The 26,112-nt window shown below is 41.8% G+C and overlaps 1 protein-coding gene across 13 annotated transcripts; it reads right to left on the reverse strand.

Annotated features, from left to right (window-relative positions):
• Positions 1 to 102: 102 nt before the first annotated feature.
• cnot1 (CCR4-NOT transcription complex, subunit 1) lies at positions 103 to 25,371 on the reverse strand. Of its 13 annotated transcripts, none has more exons than XM_076142455.1 (49): positions 25,236 to 25,371; positions 23,425 to 23,723; positions 22,661 to 22,768; positions 22,242 to 22,334; positions 21,355 to 21,423; positions 19,391 to 19,445; positions 18,902 to 19,105; positions 18,247 to 18,415; positions 17,782 to 17,908; positions 17,501 to 17,611; positions 17,155 to 17,325; positions 16,919 to 17,046; positions 15,689 to 15,929; positions 15,386 to 15,505; positions 15,064 to 15,186; positions 14,805 to 14,956; positions 14,550 to 14,700; positions 14,190 to 14,391; positions 13,800 to 13,937; positions 13,220 to 13,344; positions 12,811 to 13,097; positions 12,645 to 12,723; positions 12,265 to 12,504; positions 12,029 to 12,169; positions 11,766 to 11,945; positions 11,503 to 11,619; positions 11,301 to 11,411; positions 10,907 to 10,984; positions 10,308 to 10,485; positions 9,890 to 10,041; positions 9,278 to 9,574; positions 7,619 to 7,759; positions 6,527 to 6,631; positions 6,081 to 6,200; positions 5,667 to 5,858; positions 5,137 to 5,279; positions 4,909 to 5,017; positions 4,568 to 4,737; positions 3,955 to 4,186; positions 3,617 to 3,865; positions 3,331 to 3,494; positions 3,100 to 3,217; positions 2,840 to 2,941; positions 2,532 to 2,705; positions 2,073 to 2,222; positions 1,705 to 1,885; positions 1,461 to 1,593; positions 1,246 to 1,380; positions 103 to 833 (listed from the first exon to the last, which is right to left on the reverse strand). In XM_076142455.1, the coding sequence occupies exons 2-49, from the start codon at positions 23,524 to 23,526 to the stop codon at positions 755 to 757; spliced, it is 7,146 nt and encodes a 2,381-aa protein (XP_075998570.1). In that variant the 5' UTR covers positions 23,527 to 23,723; positions 25,236 to 25,371; the 3' UTR covers positions 103 to 754. The 13 variants fall into 13 exon arrangements, with proteins under 13 accessions (XP_075998570.1, XP_075998567.1, XP_075998561.1 ...); XM_076142452.1 differs by having other exon boundaries at positions 3,955 to 4,207; positions 5,667 to 5,861; XM_076142446.1 differs by having other exon boundaries at positions 3,955 to 4,207; positions 5,667 to 5,861; positions 12,265 to 12,513; positions 14,178 to 14,391.
• Positions 25,372 to 26,112: the final 741 nt, after the last annotated feature.

Raw genomic sequence — 26,112 nt, forward strand, 5'->3', positions numbered from 1 at the left:
TGCAGTTAAGTAGCAAGAACTAAAGGCAAACTAGAAAGGACTACAAAATACAACACACGGACCAATACATTTACAAAACATTCAAAATGTTACAAAATGGGCTGTATTGGTCCTTCTATTGTTCTTCAATTTGGATCTTTGTACAAATTTCATACGATATCACCATCCTAACTTTGCACAATTTTACAAGTGCCAGGGAGAGACGTTTGAAATGGACTTCACCATCTCGTCTCCAGGAGTAGACCCACCCACCTGGCAGACCAAAAACAGCTTCCTGTCCCACTCGGGGATGAAGGAATCAAATGAAAGTAGCTTGTTTTCCTTCAATCATCTACCATTCAGCCTCTGAAAGCAAAAAAAAGTCAGGAAAAGGGGGATTCTGTGGGTGTGAAGCAAACCAAGGACTTTGGTAGTGAGTGAAAATATGTATAGATGTTTTTACATGTCATCATACATTTTATTGGACATGTGCATTGCTCTCCACTTATCTATACTCCCTCCCCTCCCCCAATATTTACATCATCAAAAAAAGTATATTAAACAGTATGTCCCAATCAACTCAGCCACAAAGGGATCAACAAAAATCAAGCTCTTTAGATCCGTAAACAGTAGTCCTTTCATCCACATTTAAAGTGAGTGTGGTTGCCAGTTTATCCAGTGCCAACAGTAAAAGGGAGGTGAGTGTAGGTGGTGGTGGGGAAATGGGTCAAGGCCGCAGCATCTCTCCCAAAGGCTACAAGCTGGCGTGGACAGGCTAGCTGGCACCAGTGCCTTCCATCACCTGCTGGGCCTGCTTCTGTCCCATACAACACTGGGCTACTGACTGGAACAACCTGGGAAACGGGGGAAAGAGGAGGAAACGGTTTTGTGTTTGCTTGAAAGAGGACAGGAGCTGTAACAATCTAATATCAAAATCGGTTATGAAAAAAATTACATTTTAAAGCGAGAACATGTGCAGGTTGATGATTTGAAAGGAATCAACTTGGATTGCAAACAAAAAGGGACACAGACACAAAGCAACCTACAATTAAAAGAGTCAAGTGAACATTTATCTGGAGTCAGTGCTGGATATATTTACAGCCAAATATGGGCAGTCTGTAAGTAAGTGAGTGTGTCAATACATTATGTACAAGTATGTAAGTTATTTCCTGGGATATTTTGCATTTGGTGTCTGTAAACTGCATGCATAATGCAAAATGAAGGAATGCAAGGATTTAAGCTCATACGACCAAAAAAATAACCTACTTTTCAATCTCAGGGGCACAGTGCACAAAGTCATGGCTCCAGAATTTGAAGGCAGGATTTTTGATCAACTCAATGAAGGTGATGAGGAGCCCCCAAGGGTGAGGCCTGTTCACTATCAGCCTTTCTAACAGAACCCTGTGAGGAGAGAAAGAATTAGCCAACAACAATTTTAAGCATTGTACAGCAGCACTGCATGGCATTTAACACACACTCACCTGGTGATCTGCTCCTGGATGGCCTCTGTGTTGGCCTCAGCAAACAGATAAAGCATGGTGCAGCTGAAGTAGTGGGTGTGGCTGTTGGGATAGCGTAGCTGATTGGCTATCGCATTCAGGAACAGGTACCGCCCTAAAGAAAACAGGAAGGCAACAACCTCATCAGTGTGCTCTGCGCCGACTCGCATCAACACGCTTTCACGTTTGAAGAAGAGCTGAGATCGTCAATATGCTTCCAACTTACCCTCTGTGTCCAGATCCACAGCCAGATTCTGGAAGATGTCCATGTGTGCAGAGTGAGTGATGGTGCTCATAGAGGGAGTGCTGCCCTTGTTGTGAATGTGAGCGATGGCCTGTGTGCCTACATACAACACCAAGGCATTGATAAGCTGGATGTTGTAGCGGTTTCCTGGTTCGTTAGACACCTGGGACACAAACAAAAAGGATTTGTTAAAACATGAATTAATTATTCCAGATAGTATTATTCCAATTTTAGTGTACAAAAGCCCTGGTGCTGGCCCACCTACATGGAACACAGATATTATATACCTTAGTATTAAGTTTATTTATGGCTAAGGTGAGCAAGGTGCCTGTAGCCGTGTGTGCCATTACCTGCAGATTGCTGCGTAGTTCTGACAGGAACGTGACTGGTGAACGCGTCTTCAGATACGAGTCTAGATCCTTCTTGAACTGGGAAGGCATGACACCTGTAAAGTTGGTGAGGATACGAGGAGCGATGTTGATCTCACTCAGCATGTCCACCTGCAGTTTGGAGTTTAGATGTAGGACAGAAATGGATCAGATCTTGTAGAAACACAAAATGAAGTTCAAACAGAACACAACAGAACAGAATGCAAACAGAACTTAACACATTGCCACATAAAACATTGACTTACATTGTTTTTAATCACTTGTTGAAGTAATATATGGTTTTAAAATGGGAAAATAGACATTTCATACTGAATAATAAAAAACCTCAGTACTTAAAACACTGACCTACTCTGTTTGAGATAAGAGTTTTACACCCGTTTATAAGTGGTAAACCAATGAGTTGCATGTGTGTCTGTCTACCTTGAGGTTGGGTGTGAAAGGGTCAGGGAGCCTCATGTTGCGTGGAAAGGCACTAAGGATAAGGTTGCGGAGCTGGATGCAATTTGGTGGGATAACGTCACAGAAGCCATAGTGGTAGTCACACAGGAACTCTGGGAAGTCATGCAGCAGGACCAGAAGCACTCGCAGAGTGCCCTGAAAAACAGATGGAACAAACAGCTTGGTTAGATGCTTTGTACAGAAAACATTTTAAGCTGCATCATCTGCACTTAATAGGGAAATACATTTTTGCCAATTAAAACGATAGTATTGAAATACGGAAAGATCACCTTGTAGAGGATTTGCATAGGTTTGTTGAGCTCAACATTCCTCAAGAAAGGGGCCAGATACTTGAAGAGGTCAATCAGCAGCTGAGCGTACATTGGCCAACCCTGAAGGGTTTGAGAGAGAGAGAGAGAGAGACATCAGCCACCAACAGTCAAAAACACGTATGGGGAAAATGGCAACCTGTGTAATAAAATGCCAACACGAACGAACTTAAGGTATATAATTCCATACTAGGTGGGAATAATATATTGTGATTTCACACCTTCTGCTGGGGTGTGTGCGCCAGCATTCTGGCAATGAAGATGCGATGGGAGATGAGTTCCAACCAGGCGTACACAAAGCCTGGTGCCTTGGTGGGTCTCAGGATGTGGAAGGTATTGCTGTTGAGAAAAGAAAAAAGACGAACTCAATCCAAAGCTAGACAAAATCATTTCCAGTGCATCAAATGTGACAGAGTTTATCACCACTTGCTTAGCTTTTGTCATTCTCATACCAGAAGGCTGTGAGTGTCTGGAAGTTGATGGTCTCCAGTACATGTTCAGGTGCGTTGAGCTCCAAAAGTAGCATGATGAAAATGCGGTGGTAAGGTAGCTGCTGGAATTCTGTCTGGCGGACATCGTGGTCCTGGATCAGCACACCGACTACGATACCGAGGACCTAGAGACAGAGTGTGTGTTACAAACATGTGGTCATACTACTAAATCTGCTGCTAATGGTTTACTCTTCTGCTGTGTCACAGACAACACAGCTTCAACACATTTGTTTTCATGATGCCGTACCTTGTTGAGAAGGTTGATCTTTGTAACCGTGTTGGTGGCCTCTCCAGAGTGTTTCACCAGCAGGGCTATGAGCCTGACAAAGGCATCCAGGTTGTGGTAGCACTTGGCTCTAATAATAGCTGCACTGGCTGCAGGGTTGTGCTGCTGCTCGGCCTGAGCCCGATAACTTATCTCAACGCACATTTCTGTGCACAGACGGAAAAACCGGGTGATCAGGTCATCAGTCTTCAAGATGCCTTGCTGGTGCATCTGTAGGAAAAGAGGGGACACATTAGGAAAAACAGGAATAGAGATCTTTAGCATGTACACTACCAAAATGCTAAGACAGCCCTGTTTACCTGGCCAACAAAGGCAGAGAAAGCCTTGGTGCTGTCCCTGCCAGCAGCAGCTGAGTGATACAGGTTGACCCATTCCCTCAGTAAGTACTCCGCCTTCTCCCTCAGGCCTGGTGGATCATCATATTCAGACGCCTGAGAGATGCCAGAGTGCATCATGAAGTTTGGTCCACCATGGGCTCGGTCAATCATGGCTTCATAGTTGGAGCGAACAACATCCATCAGCTGGGGAAGACTGGGGAGAAGAGAGTCCATTCTTAAACAAATGCAAATAGTAAAAAAAGGGTTCATGCACATGCTGCCAAATTACAGACATATTATCAGCAGAAATTGCACAGTATGTTAGATCAGTGTCAGATATATTTTTTATAAAGAGAACAGAAGCAATGTTTAAAATGTAAGGATTTAGAACCAGAAACTTATGACAGGCTTAGTTATTATAATAGTTATCACAAAGACATACCACTAAATCCTGCATATTAATATTTTCCACCAATGTTGTCTCTGCATAGATGCTAAAATGAATTTTAAAATAAATTAAAAATGTCTTCCAATATGGTGGCTGAGTAAGACTAACATTTTACACTTAAGAGTCAAGACATTAGTTTCTTTTTACCCCTCAGGAGCATTGGCTCTGGAGTGTGCACAGGTCCTCATCAATGTCTCAATTGTGTGGAAGAGGTCTGCCTCAGTGACATGGCTGACACTGCGCTCATCCACCAACAGCAGTTTCACCAACTGCATCGCAAAGGCAACTGCCATGTAGTGCAATCCATTCTCCATTGACTAAAAGAAAAAAGAAACAAAACATGTTAGCCTGGAGCATAACTTTTCTAACCCAGAGACACACAATTGATGAAGAGAAATGTGTCTAATTCCACATTCACAAGGGGAATATTTGAACATGCAGCATTTGTCTGGTGTGAATGTGACTGCTATGAGTCAAATGCTGTGTACCTGTGCCAAGTGCAGGTCATACTGCTGCATATTGACCAGATGATTTCGAATGAGAAGCTCCACTGCCTCAACATTGTATTTGTACTCATCACGGCACTCAATCAAACACCTATAACCATGAAAAATAGAGACATTTTAGATACAATGATGGCTTAAATATGAGATAGCAAATTCTCAAAACACCACCATGTCAAATAAAGGCTTGATATCAAATGTGCCATGACTCACCTGGTGATCTGCTTGTTGCACCACTGTGGTCCATAGGCACGTCCATCCTGTAGGGCTTTAAGCACCAGTAGATGGCACTCCCTGTAGCGCAGCAACAAGTCTGCATCGGCCCCGCTTGTTGCATCCAGGAGACCCTCCACTGCCTAGAAGATTGTGACAACTTAGTGAAGCCCATCAATGGTTAAAAAGGTAAAAGCTTCCTGTATTAGTGACCATGTTACGATTGTTTTGGCCACATCATGTAGTTTGGTACCATCATGTAGTTTGTTGGGTCATGTAGTTTGGTACCATCACATTTTTCTAGTTCAGAATACATTGAATAAAAGTAATGCAAATTACTTGTAAATTGCAACACAAATATGTACTGTGGAAATGCCGGATGTCAGACTGATGACTTCACAATTATTCAAAACATAAAACCCTGGACACCCAATGTAAAGGCCCATCATCTCTGCCATGCAGCATGCACAACTGTTACAAATGTGTGTTCCGTTAATCCAGTGATGTAGTACTGCGAGTCAGTTCTCTACCTTCTGCAGTAGGCCTAGTGCAGCGATGCCATCTCTGGAGTTCCGAGCCAAGGCCACAGCCTCGAGCAGGCTGCGCAGGGCCTGTGTCAGGGGGTTCATGGCGAGTGCTTGAGGGATGGTATGTAGGTGCTGCTCCAAGTCGGCCATGCATTTATCGTAGATCTGCGCAACATCATCAGTAGCCCATGCCTGCTGCTGTTGACAGAGACATGGAATTAAGGTCTGTTTTAATAAAAGGAGCAGTACATCTATTCCAACAATCAAATTACTATTCAAATTAAATTCATGCAGCATTAAATGTGTATCAGTGAATTCCTTGGTAGTAGTTACTGGAAAAGCTACATTCCAAAAATGTTTAACATTCTAGATGAGTTGAGGTTAAACTGGTTTGTGGGGCATCAAGAAGAGATTCACCTTCATGGGTTGAGCCAAGAAGCCAGTGGGTTGAGACTGATCATTGCTGGGTAAGAAGCCTGGAACATTTCTGGCAAACTCCTCATATACAGCCAGTTGTTTAGGGTCCACTCCTCCCACCTGCACAAACACATTTATTCTTTATTACACAGGTAAAATACACACATATAAAAACAGTATTATCCCTTTCCTGCCTGTAGAGAGGCTGTGCAAAGTCAGGGAAGCTGACCTTTAAAAACACCATAAACATCACATTGCAGTGTGTAGGCACTAGTGTCCGTCTAGTTTGCATCAACTGCACTGACACAATTTCTCCAAGCATAGTACAAAAAATTTCATAACTACAACATGTTGCTATCCGAGCAAACAATACAGAATATGAACTGGAACAATGTACATTTTGCAGCAAAAGTATGAAATTCTTAATGCCAGGTGCATGTTCTTACCTTCAGTCTTATCTGCTCAGGCATACGTTCAGCCTGGTATGTCAGAACGACTGGGTCACAGTAACGTCGTCCCTCCTGGCGCGCATGCTTCCTCAACTCAAACTCCTGTAAGAAAGCCAGACTTTATAATTACTGTGTGAAAAAAGAATGGGTGCCATAGTTGGTTTGATACCAAGTCATTAGGCTTCTGACTGCATCATCCATTTCATTAACTGACATGTTTAGGAGTATGAGATGTGCTGAGCCCCTTCACTTTTGAAACAATACACGCAAGGTTGCTTATATTTAGTGCAACGTAGGGTGTTTAGTAGTGCTGGGCAAGTTAAAGTGTTATTATTGCATTAACACATAAATCAATTATCCCGACAGTTATTTTATCGCTAAAAGTAATCATGAACAGTGGGAGCTGCACTCACTGCTCTGACGGGAATGAGAACAGAAGACATTTTGCTGAAACGTGCGCAGAGCATTCTAATGTTGCACAGCAGTGGAAAGTTTCAAATAAAGTCTGCACACTTAGCGCAGATATTGCAAGAAATATGACCGCTTCGCCGATTTGAGTCACAGGAGGACCAAAAAAATGGAAGATGGGCTGGTAGCTGGAGGGATGCCAGCCTTCTCTAGACCTGCTTCCTTTTGAACATGTCCCCTGTGTCGCAACAGTGTCCAGCGTTCTGTCATAGCATCTGTAGAACAGTGTGTTTGACAATGTCCTGGCTAAATGCAGAAACGCTGTGGGCCACTTTAAACCATACACACACACACTTAATACATGATTTAATAATATAAATATTTTAACTGCTACTGTGTTAAAGGAATACTGCTGTTAAAAAGCAACTTCTTTATTTACTCACTTATTATAAGTGTTTGCAACCAAACGTTATTGCACTTTGGTTCATACTGCAGTACTTTTAAAATAAAAGTGTGCAATACACTACTCATAATTGAATTTTTTCTTTTTTTATCGTCACCCAGCACTAGTGTTTAGTTGTGTGAACAGACCTTTAAAGTGGTGAAGCAGTCCAGAGACTAATGATTACATTCATCTATCAGGTTTTACTCCAGAGGTTAGAAAAGGAAGAAAAAACTCACCGTGGCTAGTCTCTTGTCCATTTCGGGGCCAGCCTTCTCTACAGCCGTTTTCTGAATAAAGCAGCAAGCCAGTTCGCCGTTGTCTTGAGCAATTCTAGCTGCAGCCTCCTCCATCATTTCCCTCTGTTGTGGAGTTGGTGCCTAAGGAAGAAACGGTTTTAGTTAAAAAGTAGTAATCACATAAAGCATGTGGAAATGGGATGAGTAGTTAAGTTTGATGTGTCAGCATCACAAGAGTTCTATGGTCTAGACGATGGGTGGGCAAACTTTTTGGCTGTTGGCCACAATAATTTTTAAATTTTATAGACGGGCCAGGCAAGTGTGAACTTATACATTTCCTGTAAAAGCTATTGCATACATTCCCCAAATGCTCACTTCTTCCTTTTACTTTGATATAATATCTGTATTGTATTGATCTTTCCCTTGTATTTCACGTTCAGCTCATTCATGTGTGTCAATACGTCCACAGCAAAAGAAAAAGCAAAATCACAAAGCCAATCTTTGTTGCTCAGCTAAGGAAAATCAGCTTTCCCGATTGACTCCAAAAATGAGCTAATCTCCCCTTTGAGCTCCCACACTCATAGACTTAACTTAACCAGCGGACATTTGAGTGGTAAAGCAGGTCCTGTTGATCAGCATCAGTTTCCTCAAAGAGCTTAATTTTCGGTCGTGAACTCAAAGCCAGTTGTGAATTTAAAGTTCACGACCGGCTTCACTACATGATAAAGCTGCAATACCAACTTGCACAGGGGGGGCGTAACAACGCAAATGAATGAGGCAAAACAGCAGGAGAATGAAGACCAGATAACATTATTGCTCCATGCGTTTGTATCCTCTGTTATCAGGTTTGACTCTCTGTTTTTACTGAGACTCGTCAGCCTGGCTTGTTGTTTTTGATCGGCGACGCTTCACACGCTAGTCTAGCATTATGTTAACATTTTCCTGCTCAGGTCCCAGACCGAGGTCGAGGAGAGCAGGAGATATGTTTCCTCCAGGGCCGAAGTTGATGCTCCGTAACTCCACAGTGGCAGCTTTATTTTCACCAGTCTCTGGCACACTGTACATTTGCATGTTCATACGCAACTCGTAACCGTAACATTGCTCCCGCCAACGATCTACGTACTACCGGACTCACTCTCTCGTCCACACACACACCGAGACATGTTTCTTCCTGCAGAAAAAGTATGTACTATTACATCCAGCTCGGAGGTTTGCTCTTTTCACCTTATACTGGATCGGTTTAAGCAGGCCGGTATTTTTTCCTGTTAAATTCGGCGATCCGTCCATATTTGTACCAATATTTGACGGGCTGCATTAAAAGGCGCAACGGGGCGCACGTGGCCCACGGGCAGTAGTTTGCCCACCCCTGGCTCTCTTCAATAGTTTATTCAGGGTTCTGTCTGGAAATCAATCCACTGAAAATTCTTAACTACCTTTTGAGATCATCTTACTAAAAGAAATTATGAATAGCTGCTTCACTAATTACATGATATGGCATTTGCTGGGTGACAAAGTGCCTCTGCCTTTTTACCCCTTGAGGTTACATACAAGTGTCTTCAGGTCCAAAGACATTAGTGGCGGGGATCATTACATCAAAGGGAGCAGCCTCCCATGCAGTCAACACTTAGAGGCCACAAGCTATGATTTAGCTGAGCATACCCTGAGTGCAGCAGCAAAGCTGTTCTTCAGGTTGGTGGCAATACTCATGAGCAGTGGCTCACGGCAAGTGATCATGGCCATGCCAGCAGTCAGGTTCCTCATCATATGGTGGGCAGCCACACGCATGCGAGACTCCTCTGAATCCAGGGCAAAGTCTTTCCTTATGATCTGCTCACATGTCGTCATGGCAATTTTTATAGAACGATCAACCACAGGGTGCACCAGCTCCTGCACAGCACGCTCCACTGATTGCCGTACACACTGCTTCAGCTGAGGGTGGGCCTGAAGTAGAGGGATCTACAGAGGCAAGAAAAGAAAACAGGAGAAAAGTGTGAAAGGAAATATAAAATGCAAAAAAAAAAGAATAAAACACTAGCCAAAGCATACTGTGTATCTGCATGTGCATGAAAGGAGAAGTAGAACTATTTTGTTGTAGAAGCTGAAACATGACAAAATGACAACAAAAACCTTCAATAGAAATTGATATTGCCTGAAGACATGTAATATGCATATAATTAGAGGACTTTGGTTTCCAACTGAATGAACTAGCTACATCTCCAACATTGAACTGGATCATCAATGTCATTAACAAAACCCATGTCAGACACTTACATTGACATTTATGTTGATGTGTGGGCCCAGGCCTGCCAAAGAATACACATTGATGTCATGGTAACTGAACTGTGGGGTGGGAGGGCCAGTGGTTGTGGAAGTGGTGGTGGTGGCTGCAGGGGTTGAGGGTGCAGCTGCAAATGGAACAAAGTCTGTTGGGGGACATAACGGTATTTTGATTAAAATCCCGAAGAAAGATGAGCAAGCAGGCACAATAAACAGCAAGTATAGCAAGTTTGGCAAGTTCACAATATATTTGATAATGGAAAAGCACATAAAATGATCAACTAGAGAGACAGACTGGCAAGACAGTTAACAACACAACACTAAACTGATGAGAAATGATCCTTAGTCAAACTTAGCTCAAATAAGAAACATGTAAATACAGAATACAGAAGGCCTGATATTGAGCACCCACCTGTGGTAGAAACAGGAAGCATCTCCTCTGGAGGCTTTGCTTCCTTCTTTGGTGCCGACAGCTGCTCCTCCAGACACTTTAGCTTGTCCTTATCCTTCAGCAGGGTTCCTGGCTTCAGGTCGTTGATGTCCAGAGACAAGTTCTTACATAGAACCTCAATCTCAAACTTTAGGTTAAGCTGCAGGAAAGAATTTCAGATTAGTCTCTTGTCCTCACTATTTAATTGTGTAGCTTTGTACAACATCCTTTTTTGTTTTAATTCTACTTAATTTACCAGAAATGTAACTTTATTAGTTTAAGCGACTATATCCCTACCCAACTGTCCCTTATGATGCACTACTTATCACATATTTATTTGTAATAGTTTATATTTTCAATCTGCTGTTATTCAGTCTATTCTGCACTTTGACTCATTTTTCTTTAATGCCGAGTTTTTTCAATTTCAATATGCTGTTGCCATGTCACAAGGCATTTCAATGTACAGAACAACCTTGTGTTTTGCTGTGCAATTGACAAACTTGAAACAGACTACTTTTTGTACAAAATAAATACAAATAGTACCTGCTGAAGGGTGTTCACAAATGCTGTAAAACACCTACCTTGAGATCGTGTTCCTGATGGAGTTCAGCAAGAACATTCATGATGGCCATGGTCCATGGGTTCTGAGGCCTGAACACCTGTAGCATCAAGAAATGCACAAAACAATGGTAAGCAAAGTTATGAAGAAACAGAAAGACATTAGATAAACCAGATACAACTTAGATAGTACTTTTTTTTTTTACTTTGCAATTCAAGACAGGGCAGGATCTGACATACTCCAATTATATTTACAGTTTAAATATGGACATTACTCAACTATTCCACAAGGTATTTGTTCTAAAATGTAATACAAGCACATATTTTTATCTTATACAGCGCTGTGTCAAGTGGGTTTTTATAAAATGTCAACATGTTTGCGATATCTGTCCAGAAGACTACACCAACATTGCTCACCATGCTCCGCAAACTGGACTCTAGGACTTTGGCCACGAACGGCACCACATACAAAAGCTCCTGCTGGCCTTTCACATAAGCTTCTAGTAGCAGAGACTTCACTTCCAGGTCCTTGGGGAAAACAAGTTAAGAAAACGACTGATTAAAAGTGCCTATAGGAAACCTAGAATACAATCAAATAATTCCAATTGCGAACACCTACTGTATAGAGGATAGGCTTGTTTTTGGCCAGTGTGATCATGCCCAGCCAGTGGCCAAGGTTCTTCAGCAGAGAGCGATCTGAGAAATTGGCGGCAGCCTTGTCAGAGGTCAAGAGAACCTAGTTTTCAAGGAGACATGGAACAGAAGGGAATTGGAGTTTTTTATGTAAACTGATGCATGATGTTGAAAAAATTACCAAGGTTACTTCAGTTTGCTGCCAACTGCAATCAAGGTCTAAAGTTCCCATCTCAGCACAATGTTTACCTTGATATTTCTGTAAGTCTCGATGAGGACCATCTTAACAAACTCTGGGTTTTTCAGAGTGTCCAGAAAGTTGGAGTACAGACTGTGGAAATTGGGCTCAATGCTGACGCGCTTCATCACCAAGTACTGGGACACCCAGGGCATGAACTCCTCCTTCACAGTCTCTTTAAGCTCTTCAACCTGATGGCAACAAATAATTTTTAAAAACAATTCGACAGCTTTATCACCACTGCAGTTCAAGAGCAGCAAAGTTTTAAATTTACCTTCTGTGTCATGTTGGACTGAGAAAGATTGTTGAAAATGAAAGCAATCTTCTCCTGGACATTCTCTGGAGGCTCTACAATCCTTTCTGTTTGGTCAGTAGCTACCAGCAGGGTGTCAATGTTGGTAGTGTTTATGGAGGGCTGCAGATAAGAACAGGGCCATTTGTGAATAGTATCAGGTTTTGAATAACAAACAACAACAAAAGAACTGAATGGAGCAATAAATCCAGACTCACAGGCACATCCTTCTTAAAGGTGCTGGGTGTCGGTCTTGTGATGGTGGCCGTCTTGGTTGCTGTGGTTGTTGTAGTAGCGGTGGTTACAAGAGTACTAGGCTGACCTGGCTGGGGGGCCTTGGGAACACCAGGTTGCTGTGACTGGGCCTGGACCTGTGCCAGAGCCAGGCTGCCAGGAGTGGTGATGGAGCCTTGCATCTTCACTGGAGGGTCCCGTGACTGTTGGCCATACTCAATATACTGTACACACAGGATATGGAAGACACAGAGCGAGAGACATAATTTTTCTGTGAGCAGGATTGTTTGCTTTTAGCCATAGCTGGGGCAGAAGACGAATTCACTAGTCCAAAAAAAAATGACAATACAAGAAATCCTTTTACCTCTTGTAAATGGTGGGGGAATTGCAAGAAGTGGCTAATTGAAGCCAAGTGTTGACAATACTGTGGATAGTCCTTCAGTCTAAAAATGTCACAGATATGAGTTATTAGCTTGCATTAACAAATGAAAAAGAAAATTCTTATTTTAAACAACAATCAATTCCATTACCTGTTTTTGAACCTGTCGAGCGCAGCAATTCCAAAGTAATACATTTTGGATCCATAAGGTTTCCTTAAGGCTTCAAGAACGTATCTGAGAGCCAAGCCCAGAGCCATGTAAGTAACAAGCCCCTTCTCAATAATGCCACCAAAAAGGCATGCAGTGATGTGCAGCTCCTTGTCTGGGTACTGCGGAAAGAATCGGTACTCCTCAAACAAGTTCCGCAACATACAGTTGAAAACCTCTCGCTCCCTCTTGATGGTTGAATCCTTGAAGCGCTGTAGCATCTCCAGAACCTTAAAGAAAGTCGTAAGATAGTTGAGAATATGCAGGCCAATACTGTCAATACAGCATGTCTCATTCTGATTAAGGCAATTCTGTTTTTGGCTGAAAGCAAGTTCTTAATGTAGCTACATACTTCATCCACAGACATAGTCGGGTGAGGTGGGTGGTTGTAGATGCGCTGGAAGTAGCTGTTTGCTTCGTCGTCGATCTCCTTACTAAAGTGCTGGTTTGCCTCTGGCCACACCTGAGAAAGGTCAGCTGAGAGAAAAGAAAGGATTTTTTCAGTACCAAGTGAAATGTTGGATGAATTTTGTGAATGATCAACGCATTTCTGAATAAAACTGCAATCAAGAGGACCAACAAATCAGGTTAGCCCTATTGGCAACTCTTGAAAATATAAATGTACGACAACTGAAGTGGAAAGAATGCCAGACTGGTCTGTATTTCCTCCACCATAAAAACATTTTATATGTTGTATGAAATTCGAGGGTTGATAAATGTAATTGTTACCAAATGTTATGTAAGGCATAACTTGTCAAGATGTTTGTAAAACAAGCAAGTCCTGCCTTATAAGTGATATTGAGTAGCACACCCAGATGTTACAGAATAATTTGTAAACCAAGACAATGATGGGATTGCAGAGGAACTACAGTGCAGAGCAGCGCAGGGCTCTCAGTCACACCCCCACCACCACCCACTGGCCGTCATCTTACTCTGCTGAAAGGTAGATGGGTTTAGGCCTGGTGTGCTCATCTTCCTGGTGCCAAATGGATCACTGCTCCCTGCTGGCATACCCAAGCTTGAACCAATGCTAGAACCGATACCTGAACCGATGCCTGAACCCAGAGGACCTGAGAATAGCACAAAAGCAAGCAGCTGTCATTAAACAGATACTTTATGGTGTTAAAACGTCAATTTCCAAAGTTCAAGTATAAGACAAATAAAATTCTAAGTATTAAAAAGGTTGAAAAGAATAGCATCACAAAAAACACTTACTAGCAAGAAATAGGTTCACTAGCTATGATTATCTTACATGATAACGGATGACAAAAAGGGACTACAATGAAAAAAATAATAAAATTGTATAGTACCAGAGTCCATACCAGGGAGCTGCGAAGAGAGACTAGCAATGCCCCCAAATGGTGTGCTTGGGTTGGGGTTGGTGAGTGGTGAGAAAGCTTTAGCAGGGGATTGTGGATTACTGAAAGCTGAACTCAGTGAGGAAGGGAAACCTTGCATACTCTGAGTATGGGAGGTGGCTGTGGTGCCTAGATTCAAGGAACCCATGGCAGACAGAGGGTCCATCTTAAAAAAAGAGAAAGAAAGCATGACAAACAGACGGTGATACAAAAGTGAGATACTCCAGCAAAAAAAATCCATATCCAGGTCCAAATCGATATTCTTTTACCACGAAAAGTTACTGGCAGGACACAAGCACGATTGCGGCTTTCACGTGAAGATACCTGTACAGGCGAGATTGCATCCAGGCTGCTGGTACTTGGGGCACGTCCTTTCGGCATCACCCCTGGTGGCGGTTGACGGGCTTTGTTCATTACGTTGCTGCAGTTGGCAACCATCGTCAGTATCGTCTCCGACAGTTCCTGGGACACACTCCTGGAAAAGAGGAAGAGGTGTTTTAAATTAAATGCGGTTATCACCAACAATGCAGCAACAGCGTATGTTTTAATAATGCAATTGTGAGTTAGAAAGTCTTTTACGCAGCACAAGACTGCAAGCAGGCCAGCATGGTGGCCAAGGTCTCTGGAGGCAGCTGAGCACTTTTGGGCTGATCCTTGTCTGGAGCAAGACCCCCCATGATGGATGGACAGCGTCTCTTCAGGAATGTCACACAGGCCTGGATAAAGGGTTCCTAACACACAGACACAATATGAATATATTACAATTTATATATATATGCACTGAATACTGTACATTTGTCCAGGGAAAAATCTGTCTGGAATCAATTTCAGGACTCACCCCATGCTCTCTGATTTTGTCAGTCAGCCATTTGTCAAGTTTGAGGTATTCACGGCGAGAGGCAAGTGCAGCGAGGTCAATAACAAAGGCAAATGGAGTACCATTCAGCAGCATCGATAGAGACTAGAGAGGAAGAATACAGTAACTTAGTGACCATCAAAACAATTACTGCCACCAATATTCTACCTTTGGTTAACTAGCAACGTATCAATAGCAAGTACAACTTGTAGGGAAAATCTTTTCACTTTTCTCCATTTTTTCAACCTTACACTTATTGCCACAAGGTTAAAGTCTCAAAAACTAACAAAACAATTCTACAAACCTTCAAGTCCTGGGCCACGTCCAGGATGCGAGACAGTTTGGCCTGGTCATACTGTTCCCCTCTCATATACCACTCAGCCATCGAGTGCATAATTAGTTGCCGGATTGAGGGAGATTGGCCCTGAAAACAGCAAAAACATGTTTCTTTAGTATGTGAAACATTCTGTATATTTGAGGTAAAAGCTAAAAAACTAAATTCTGAAGAAAACAGACATAGCACCTTTACCATATCAAACAAGAAAACACCTGAGCAAAATAAACTGTCCATACACAAATAATATCAGCATCTGAATGTTGGACCAACCTGTCCATGCCAGGCGTAGTGCAGGATAATGGCAGAGTTTGGATGATTGCCTAAGAAGATTGGCATGAGGGTAGAGATGAGCTCATGGCGCAGTGTGTGCCAGGAGGTGGAGATCTGCAGTAATGCCAGGACCAACATGTCTGGGCAGTGCTTGGTTGGAAAGTTAAACAGCTGCTTCACCTGCTCATACTGGCCCACCTCAGACAGCCTGAGAAGGCTCTCAACAAGGTCGAGACTTTTCCTGAAAAGAGTAAACAGGCCACCATGAGAAACTGTGCAAACCATTTATTCTCTGTAACCTAGAGTGAATAAACACTCAATTACACAGGCTAAATGGCATACAACTGAATGCAAGAGAGGAACAAGTAAGCAAGTTTCAAAACAGCCCTTGCAACATGTTTCTAGATCAGGGGTGGGCAAACTATTGCCCGCGGGCCACATGCAGCCTGTTGCTCTTTTTAACACGGCCTGTCAAATATTGGTCAAATATGGACGGATCGCCGAATTTAACAAGAAAAAATACCAGCCTCCTTAAGCCGATCCAGGATAAGGTGAAAGAGGAAAACTGAGTTGGATGTAATATTCCTACATTGGATAATCCATGAGGAAGCCCTGTGCAAATTGGTATTGCAGCTTTATCGTGTAGCGAAGCCAGCAAGGGGACTTCAGCGTCGTCAGTTTATTAAGTTCCTTGAGGAAACTGATGCGGATCACCAGGACCTGCTTTACCACTCAAATGTCTGCTGGTTTAGTTAGGTCTATGAGCGTGGGAGCTCAAAGATTAGCACATTTTTCAATGGGAAAGCTGATGATTTTCCTGAGCAACAAAGATTGTCTTTGGGATTTTTTGGGGATTTGGGAATTGTTGGGCAGGGAGGGATTCAGTTGCATGAGTGAAAATTCAGCGAGTCTCGTGTAGTTTCGGGTGCGCTCCCAACCTGGGCTTAGCTGTATAAATAGGGAATAAACTTGCCATTCTGTAGACATTAACGTCTCTGTATTCCCACCGTATAATAACAGCATGTTGAACATGTTTGCATGTTGGCAATATAGAAACTATATAAAAATAAAGGACAAAAAGTGCATTCAATGATGTATGCAATAGCTTTTACAGGAAATGTACGTAAGTTTACCCTGGCCCGGCCCGTCTGTCAAATTTCAAAATCATTGTGGCCCCTGAACCATAAAGTGTGCCCACCCCTGTTCTAGATCAAACTACAGGTTCCATACCACGTAGCAATTTCCCTGTTGTCATCCTCTGGAGGGGCCTTAAGGATATCAATGGCCACTGTGTGGCAAGGGTAGTCAGCGAAGCAAAACACTTCAGGGCTCATCAGGGAGTGCTGAATGAATGACAACTGAGGAAAGACAGAAGAATTCGACATTTAAAAACATGGTCATATGCAAGTGACATAGAAGCTTCAAGAATTGGTATCAGCGTCGCTGAGCCTATATTGTTCAGTTACCTGTCCCTCTGCATGTTTCCATGGTCGACAGATGAGATCAACAGGGAACACCTCCATGCCCAAACCCCTTTGAATGCCATACACCACGATTTGCAGGCCTTTGCTGTCTCGTATCATAAAGCCTGGGTGATCCAACTCGTAGGTCACCTCTTTGAAGTTCAGATTGGGATTCTAGGGTACAGACAAAGAAATCCAGCAAAGAGAATGAAGAGAATGTCAAACACTACTGCGATTCAAACGCTTACATGTAGTGGTGTGTTGTCCAAGATAAAAAATAAATACTTGGCAAAATCAGGATTCAGATAGACACTTCAAATAATAGATAAAATGATGATGATTGACATACCACTTCTTTAACCACATCGATAAGAACTTCAACGTTCCACGTGTGCGCCTGCGAGCCATCGTTCTTGTCTTTACCATCACTCCAGATACCACTTCCTGGAGCAGAGATGGACTGTGGAGAAAAGAAGAAATCGTTTCAGACAAACTATTTAGATACCTACACATTCTCCAGGATTGGCTTAACAACGCCATCTACTGCAGCAAAATAAACTTCATTCAAACCACTCAAATCAAGCCATACTGTTCCATCATAGAGTTTAGGCAGCAACATTAGAGGCTCACCTGTAATGGGATGCCATCAGCCAGGCCAGAGTGGGTACGAGCCATCATTCCCAGGACCCTGGCTACCTGGCTGGCTGTCACCTCTCTCACCCCATACTGAACGATTATGTTTCTGCACTCATCCAGACTGTGAGGAGCAAAGACACACAGTACAGTGTTTTGTACAAAATAATCATCCATATTAAATCTGATCATAAATGGAACTGTGCAGCCAACAAATCCTCCAATTATAGTTAACCTATCTTATTTTATGATGAATTATATGTTCTGTTGTCTTCCATTACTTGTAGAGTTTTTGAAAAAAGTGACACTTGGCCTGCACATGAAGACTTGTGCCATACTAAAAAGGTATAGTGGAAAGTGGGAAATATGTGGCACCTGGGGTATTTGTATCCCTTGTGTCTCAGTTGTCGAAAAGCATTTCTTGTGAATGAAAACGCAACTAAATTCAAAAGGGGAACTTACCTTGCACAAAAGCCATAACCAACTTCTTGTATGAAGTCTGCTAGAGAACTCTCCATCATGGTCTTGGCTAACTCCCCCGAGTCTGGCAGGATCCTGTCCATGAGAATGTCCCGTTTTTCAGGGTACAGCAGTGGTGCAAGCACCACAGGGCAGCGCTCCTGGGGGAAATCTAAAACACATATACAAATTAAATATTGTCACATTTCCTGTCAGGGCTTTGCATAACTTCTTTCCGGACTGAAAATAGGTTTCACCGTGGATACATTTACAGCATGGGCCTACCAAATTTGTGCACTACACACCTTTTACACCTCGCATTACTTTGGTGTTCTCTGTAACCAATTACAATATCTGGATTATGACATTTGATGACCGAATTTACTTTCAAATCTTACATCAACCTTGAGATCTAGATGCGTTTCTAAAGCAACTAATAATTTTAAATGCGTGTCGTCACTGTCCATCATCCAGTGAAACATCCCCGTTTACTTCAAGTCTTAGCTGATCACAATATGAACCAGACCATGTGGCAGACTGGAGAGAGTGTGGTGGGAGCATGTATACCTTGCAATAACATGATCTCAATACCTTATTACATGAGGACATATAAATGTGATAGATACAAGGCTGATTCTGGTGAAATGATCAGACATACCTCGGCAAAGTGTCTTAAGGAAGGCGTCAATCTGCTCTTGCCCCACCCCACTCGCTCCCTTCTGGCCAAATAGTAGATGGGAGAGAAGTAGGTGCAAGACCTCTATGGCAATGTCCTGGAAGCCACCTTCTTGGCTTCCGCCAAGATCTGCGTCAACGTATGATCGCAGGAGGTCTGGGAGCTTCTGCTTGATAAACTGTGCAGCTGAGGAAGTTAAAAAAAAACAAAAAAAAAAACATAAAACACTAACGCCTTTTCTGCATGTTCTCAGCGCTGCCGAGTGAATATCAGAAATACAGTTTTGTCCTAAACTCTGTCCTCTAAATGCATATTGTAAAAAGCTCATGTGTAAAGGAAAGAAGTGTCCAATTGAAAAACAGATGTCATGTTTTCTGGGGATTTTTACAACTTTAAACTATTTAAAAACGACTGATATTACTAATATAAAAACTATTGGTTATGTATAAATCTGATTTTATTATCACTCACCAAAACCTCGAAGGTCTGCGTTACTGGAGTTGAGCAAAGCAAGACCAAATATCACCTAGGAAAAAATGACACGTAGATATGACATTTGAAATTTTTTCAGATATATGCAGACATTGAACAGATCATTGTAGAAGCAAGAATACATAATGGTAATGCCGGTTCATACATAAAACAGCAATATGAGAAACAATTGTCCATGTGGTCATCAAGTGCTTGAAACTGTTAGAACTGCCAGTCAATGAACTCCAACTCAACGTATGTATTTTCAGAGCAACAGACGTTTGTTTTGCAACACCAGGCCTTTGGTCTGATGCAATGTTTTTGAATAATTGGCAAGACGCAGAGTTCTAATCACATGCTTTGCTGGTTTTCACTTTATTACTCTTTCCCTTTCACTCACATACACTTAAATTTCACACTGTGACAAGTACACCAATAGTAGTGCGCATTCATTTACATTACATTTACATTTAGTCACTTGGCAGACGCATTTATCCAAAACGATGTACATGTGTGATTTGAATACTATACAAGCGCAGATCTAGTCCGGCAACAACAAGAGTAAGTGTTGGGAACCTAAGTTCACGTTCAACGACAGGACATAGGTGCCAAGAGGCAGAGCCTGGAGGAGGTGTACAGAGGTTTCTTTCTTTCTTTTTTTTTTTTTTTAAATAGGTAGACATTAGGTATGGGGGAGTTATTGTTGGCAACTCATTCGATCACAAAGGAGAAATTAAATCATTCAATGTTTACATACCTCGTCCCGCTTTACTAATGGTGTTAAAGATAACAATAGAAGTTTGCCACACAGTTCCTAATTTTGGTCTCATGGTAACAGACATGAATATGTGCTGCACTGCACTCTCAAAACAATTAACACAAGATTACTTTTTTTAATGAGTACTTAATATATCATAAATGTATATAAACCATAGCAAACGCATTTCTCTACATGACTTATGTGGAGATTCGTTCCCTCAAGCCAATCACTGGCACTTTGCATTGTGGCACATGATGTCATCAACAACTCGTGTCATTAACACCTGACATAGTTGTGTGGTTCCATTCATGTCTCCCACTACAATAATTTGGAAATGCAATTGTAAATGAAAATTAACAGCTCCCTATTCAGAAGTTTGACCACTGAATAATGTATGGGGCAGGTTTGGAGACAATTGGAGAAATGATGCTCTACATGGTGTCATTCCTAACTGTGCCATCATTTGTGATGTCATAATAGGGGGGTGCTCGGTCAGGTTTAACAACTGTTCCGTGCAACCATTACTATAATTTGGTAATGCAAACTAAAAATGCATTTTGTGGAGAAAATGTGATTGTAAACGCTGAAAGGTTTGCCAAATGTTGAAGTGCCTGAAAGATTGGAGCATGAATTCCTGAGAATTTTTTGAATGGTTTCCGTACCTGAAAGTATGAAGGCCCGAAGGAAATGTGGATGAATTTTAATAGGGAATGGCTGAAAAACCTTTAAAATCAGAAGCATTTTCTGCCTTAAGACTGAAAGAATTTTGAACTTGTTCCCTGACAAACTTAAATATATGAAAATGTTGAAAAGCAATAAAAAAAGTAACCAAAATCCAAAGCACCCTATGCAAATGCAGGAACAATGTTTCTGGCAAGTTTGGAGGCGAATGGAGGAATGGTGCTCATGACTTACCGTACATACACGCACGCACACATGCGCTCTCCAATTATAGTTGTGATGAGATTATTGACCAGTAACATTTAACACATCCATTAATAATGAAAGGCAGGATTAATAAACATGCGCCATTAATCCCCACTGTAAACAACAGCCCTGACGTAATAACAAGCTTAAAGACTCGCAATTGGTCTTTCAAACCAGCAAAATTCACCAAAAGGTGACAGGTTTACAGGTATGACTACCACCAAATATAAGCTATGAACAGAAAAGGATCTGAGGTTAAGAAAGAGAAGTGGCTTACCTCTTGGACCTTGCTGAGCTTCAGAACTTTACTCACTTGAGTAAATAAGTGGGCAGATGGCTTTAAACTCTGAAAAACAATAAGTAAAAAAAATACTAAGGACAAACATACAGACAAGAGAGTTGAAGCCAGGTACAGCGTGATAAATCCAGCCAGAGGACTATCAACCTCTGTGTTTGGGGGGAAATTATAGTAAAATGTGTTCTGTTACATACACGGCCTGTCTGTGACTAACACTGAAGTGAGCTTGAGTCGAATAAAAATGCACGCATGTTTAAGCAAGGCCCAGCTAGGCACAATAGAAGCTCACCACAAAACACTGACAACAAACTTGTAGAAACGTTTGATCTTGTGAGCGTTTGCCCACGATCACATTGCCCTACTGCATCATGTTACAGTGGCTGCTCACACAAGCATATGTACATCCTTAGAAATTGCCAATAAAATGCAACTAGATATGTCTTCCTCATCATCCTTAACCTTTCCACATTAATGTATTGATATTTCAAAAAGTGAAAGCTCACTTGGAGTTCAGTTCACTGTTTAGAGACTGTAATTGTAACAAGTACAGTGCTGGCCTTCTTTCCTGTCACTTCAGATAGCACTCCTAGCAGCAGGGAACTCAGGACAATGCAGGAGGCATCATAAAACCACTTTTTACATTATATAAAATAGATAACAAGGATCTTATTGACTGACAGCATTGAATATTACATGTATAGATAGCGATGCTAGCAGAACTGAAAAAGATATAACCAATAGGAAAGGTGACCAAAATTTTTAAAATACCATCAAAAGCTCAAAATTAAAGCGTAACAGCAAACGCTTTTCACAATGACAAAGTTTATTTGTAGCAAATAAATTAGCACAAATCAAAATAATCTCACCTTCTGGTAATGCAGCGGATTGTCAATGGCGTAACACAGAGTAGAGATAAAGTTTGGCTTCGATATCAGAGACACACACTCCTGGATCAGAAACTGTGTCTTGGGCAAGCAGAAAAGTAAAGCAGAGAGGAAGGGAGGAAAGAAAACAAGACCAGGTGAAGAGCAAGACAGGACAGTAAGTCACAAACAGGAATTGATAAAAACATGAAAGATTTCCAATTCACATAAATTGCTAAATGAATGTAGCTTCCACACACTCAGCCTGGCAACCTGTTGCTCATAATAACAGTAAATTCTGACGATAACAAATGCTGTTCATAAAATGCCCTTTTCACCTTATGGAAAATCATGCAGTGACAGAAAAAAAAGTTCTTCTTATAAACTTCCAACCCATCAATGTGTTTTGAATCAAATATTACCTGGTGAAAGTCCTTGCCACTGCTTTTACCATCGCCACTGAAATCCACATGAGAGAAGAGACAGCGTAGTAGATGTCTGTCTGCCTCAGGACCGTGACGATTCACAATCTGGAATAAGAGACAAACTTATCAATACATGTAGCACATGGCAATATGCATCTATCCTTTGTAAAAATGGTGAGTTTAGGGTTGCAAATCATCTGAATCAATGACACACCAGTTATGCAACATGAGATACTGCAGATCTTTCTAAAGTTTCCGTTACACTGCACATTGGATTTTCATTGACACTGCACATAAAGCAGATCTCAGGCATTGGTGCAACTCACTGTAGCCAATGTCACGACAATGAAAGTGTTAGCGTTTCCATCTTACAGCTAAACATATGCCTATTTGTAAGAATAGGAGGATGAGAAAATAAAAGACAGACAATGCAACACAAACTCAAATCTCAACCAACCAGTTCGTAAACTTGCACATTCCTTAAATTTTCTAGAATGAGCTGCAGCTCTTACAAGACGACAATTAAAACTGTAGATGCGTTTCTACAACTTCTAACTCTGTAGTGCCATGTTTTATAATGCATTGTAAGATATTTAGAAAGTGTTTTTCTGCCTATTTCATACTGCAGTTTTCACATGGAATGTTTTATTGAAATTATGAGGGATTGTGATATCTGCAATTACAGGGCAAAATTCACAACATACTAGGATATCCAAATGCCACAGCACCTGGGCCTGTGGGAAGTCAGTACTGCCACTTACATGCTGTATTTCCTGCTGGCTGGCTCTGTAGTTTTTCTTCGTTAAATTGTCCACCAGATAGCTGATTTGAGACAAAGCCAGCGAGAGCGAGTCAAGATTCATTGCTGGTTGGGGCGGAAGCAGGCGGCCGAGCACGGCGCAAAATCACCATTATTCCCCTTTAGTCACTTCAGTGATAGGTTACTTATGCTCCCCTCCCCCCCAAAGGTGTGAAAGATATTGACTTCCAAATGAGCTTTTTTTTATCAGTGGCTCCTGGTGCTAAGCAGAGTCCTTCAGTTCAACATCAAGTTCAGCATCTGCAATTAAAAGAAAACAAAGAGGTTGAAAGTATTTTTAAGACGTCTAATTACTTCATGAAATACACGTGCACACTTTAGATGAAGGAGGAGTACACTAAACTGTAAACTGTTTCAGTTTTACTTTTCCGTAAACATACATGGCAACAAATTATTTTGACAGGCTTTTGAGGCCCACGGACACAGAGGTGCAGTTCGGGTTAAATAAAACTGATAAAGGGCCATTTATAATCTCAAATATCTTCGCATTTGGTCACGATTGCCTGCGTAATCTATTCCACTGGGATATTGCACATTAATAAACTTCAAAAACCAGAGGCTGGTATAGGCCTCGATTTCAGATTAATCAAACCCAAAGCCGAGTAGCTTGCCTAGCTAAAGCTAATATCTAATACAATATGGCTTTAGTGAGCACTGTGCCAGCTCATAATTGTTTGTGGAAAGCATAATGATTCAGTCTGCCGCGGGAAAAGGAATTAATGGCTGAACGAGAAAGTCAGCAAAAAAAAGTCACCTACTGAAACAAAGAGCAAGCTAATGAAAGCTAGTACCCGCACGATGCACACGGATTGCTGAAGCCCAATCGTATTCATAATCAGTGGATGGCTTAAAGTTAAATAGTTCACGATGTTAAAAACAAACATCATAATTCGATGAATAAAACACTTAAAATAACATTAGCGTGACGCTGGCTAAGGCTCATTGGGCAAAAGACCCGTACGCTAGCTTATAAAGTGTTATTAAAGTAATAATGGTGCTCCAAGCAATCACTTGACAAGACACAATTTAGAAATTAATACGAAGTTCTTATCCTCATTAAGTCCTATAACTGGCTCTTGGTCAGCGTGTAACTTAAAGGTTTTACTAGCTCCTGGTAGGCTAAGCGATTATGCTAGCAAATTAGCACCACTGGGAAGCTAGCTTTAACGCCAACATGAGCCCGAGTCAACCTGCGTGCGTGTGTGCGTCGCCAAACTGCGTTAATGTCGTGCTTCGGTGTACTTTAACCGCCTAGTTTAGTTAGGAAACTGACCAGAGTTTCGCAAAACATTATTTGCTTTGGCCGCGATACACACGGAGTCCGAGAGCCACGAAGGCCGCGATTATTGCGGATGGGCTCTCCGCGATTGTGCCAGCTCGCCTAGCATTAGCCCAGTTAGCTAGCTTCTAGTTGTTGACTCCAACTAGTTCGCGGGATTGCCGATCGCTCACAGGCAGATGTAAACTACTCGGGTAACGTTAACGATGCTTACCCACACCTTTAACGCCGAGCTGGTGTAAACATCGTTTGAAGCAGCTTTTTTACCAACAATTACCACAAAGAACTGCTAAAATGTACAAACAGCGTAGCTAAAATAGCGGATGGGTACTTTTCCGATGGAACCAATATGACAGCTGCTTCCCAGCAAATAGACGTCCCCGCGCTGTGGCTAACAACCATCCACCTTGCTACTTAATCGCTAGTTGAGTACGATATACAAAATGCGTCGACCGTTGTGTTATCCAACTCACTGTGCTTCCAAGAAAGAAATTCAGATGTTCATCCCTTCTCGTTTCTCACACCAAACCTGACAAAAGACAAGGTCCGCTGTCCCTCCAGATCAGTTTGATTTTCAAAATAAAATGGCGACTGTCAGCACCGCGGCGCGCTCACGGTGCCAGTGAACGCGCTTATGCACGCGACAGAAGCGCAGCTAGCTCGACTGCATCCTCTCCTAAACAGAAACAGGTCACATGAACGCACCTCCTCTCTGTTTACAATAACACCTCACCTGATATGCAATCATACAATACACAATTATCCACCTCAGTGTCCATGCTCAACATTGTTGTTATTGTTTGCTGCCATTATTATTTCGATGATATATTGAGCATATTTCATATAGACTGTTCGGCGTAATTAAGTGTATATTTTAAAATATACTCTTTAAAATCAATTGGAAGTATCATATGTATTCAGTTTGTTCTTTTCTTTTTGTGTGAGCTGATATGTTCTTATGGAACAGACTGAGAAAGTAAAGAAAAACGCAAATGTAACAAAAAAATTGTTCATAGCAGCTGTTTTGTCCAAGGCCTGTTTCACTTGTTTTTTGAGTAGTTCACTGAGATATGGCAATCATGGTATTGGCAACACCTGCCAGAGACTGCATAAAAGCATGGCCATAACCAGTTTGCAGACAACCCACAGCTTCCCTGTCAGCCTGCACTTTAACGGTATTTCAATAAATGTTCTTTGTTTGTTAATTCTGTTGTGGCATGATGCCTTCATGTTATGTCCTGAGATGACAGGTTGAAACTTGTCCAATGTTCTCATATTTAGGAGATCAGCCTTTTGGTTAGTGTGCAGGGCAGGCCGGTTTCTGTTATCTGGTTCTTCTTCTGTTTAGAA

This window comes from Genypterus blacodes, unplaced genomic scaffold (assembly GCF_046128005.1).
Source record: "Genypterus blacodes isolate CSIRO-AG114 ecotype Tasmania unplaced genomic scaffold, CSIRO-AGI_Gbla_v1 ptg000021l_1, whole genome shotgun sequence".
In the NCBI taxonomy this organism is placed as follows: domain Eukaryota; kingdom Metazoa; phylum Chordata; class Actinopteri; order Ophidiiformes; family Ophidiidae; genus Genypterus; species Genypterus blacodes.

What these genes read in the sequence shown, in the direction of transcription:
- cnot1 (XM_076142444.1), bottom strand. Translation starts at nt 23,526, where the DNA reads ATGAATCTTGACTCGCTCTCGCTGGCTTTGTCTCAAATCAGCTATCTG. An exon ending in ACAAAATCAGAGAGCATGGG is followed by an intron (nt 14,957 to 15,063) that starts GTGAGTCCTGAA and finishes TCTGTGTGTTAG; the next exon opens with GAACCCTTTATCCAGGCCTG. An exon ending in TGCTTGCAGTCTTGTGCTGC is followed by an intron (nt 14,701 to 14,804) that starts GTAAAAGACTTT and finishes CCTCTTTTCCAG; the next exon opens with GAGTGTGTCCCAGGAACTGT.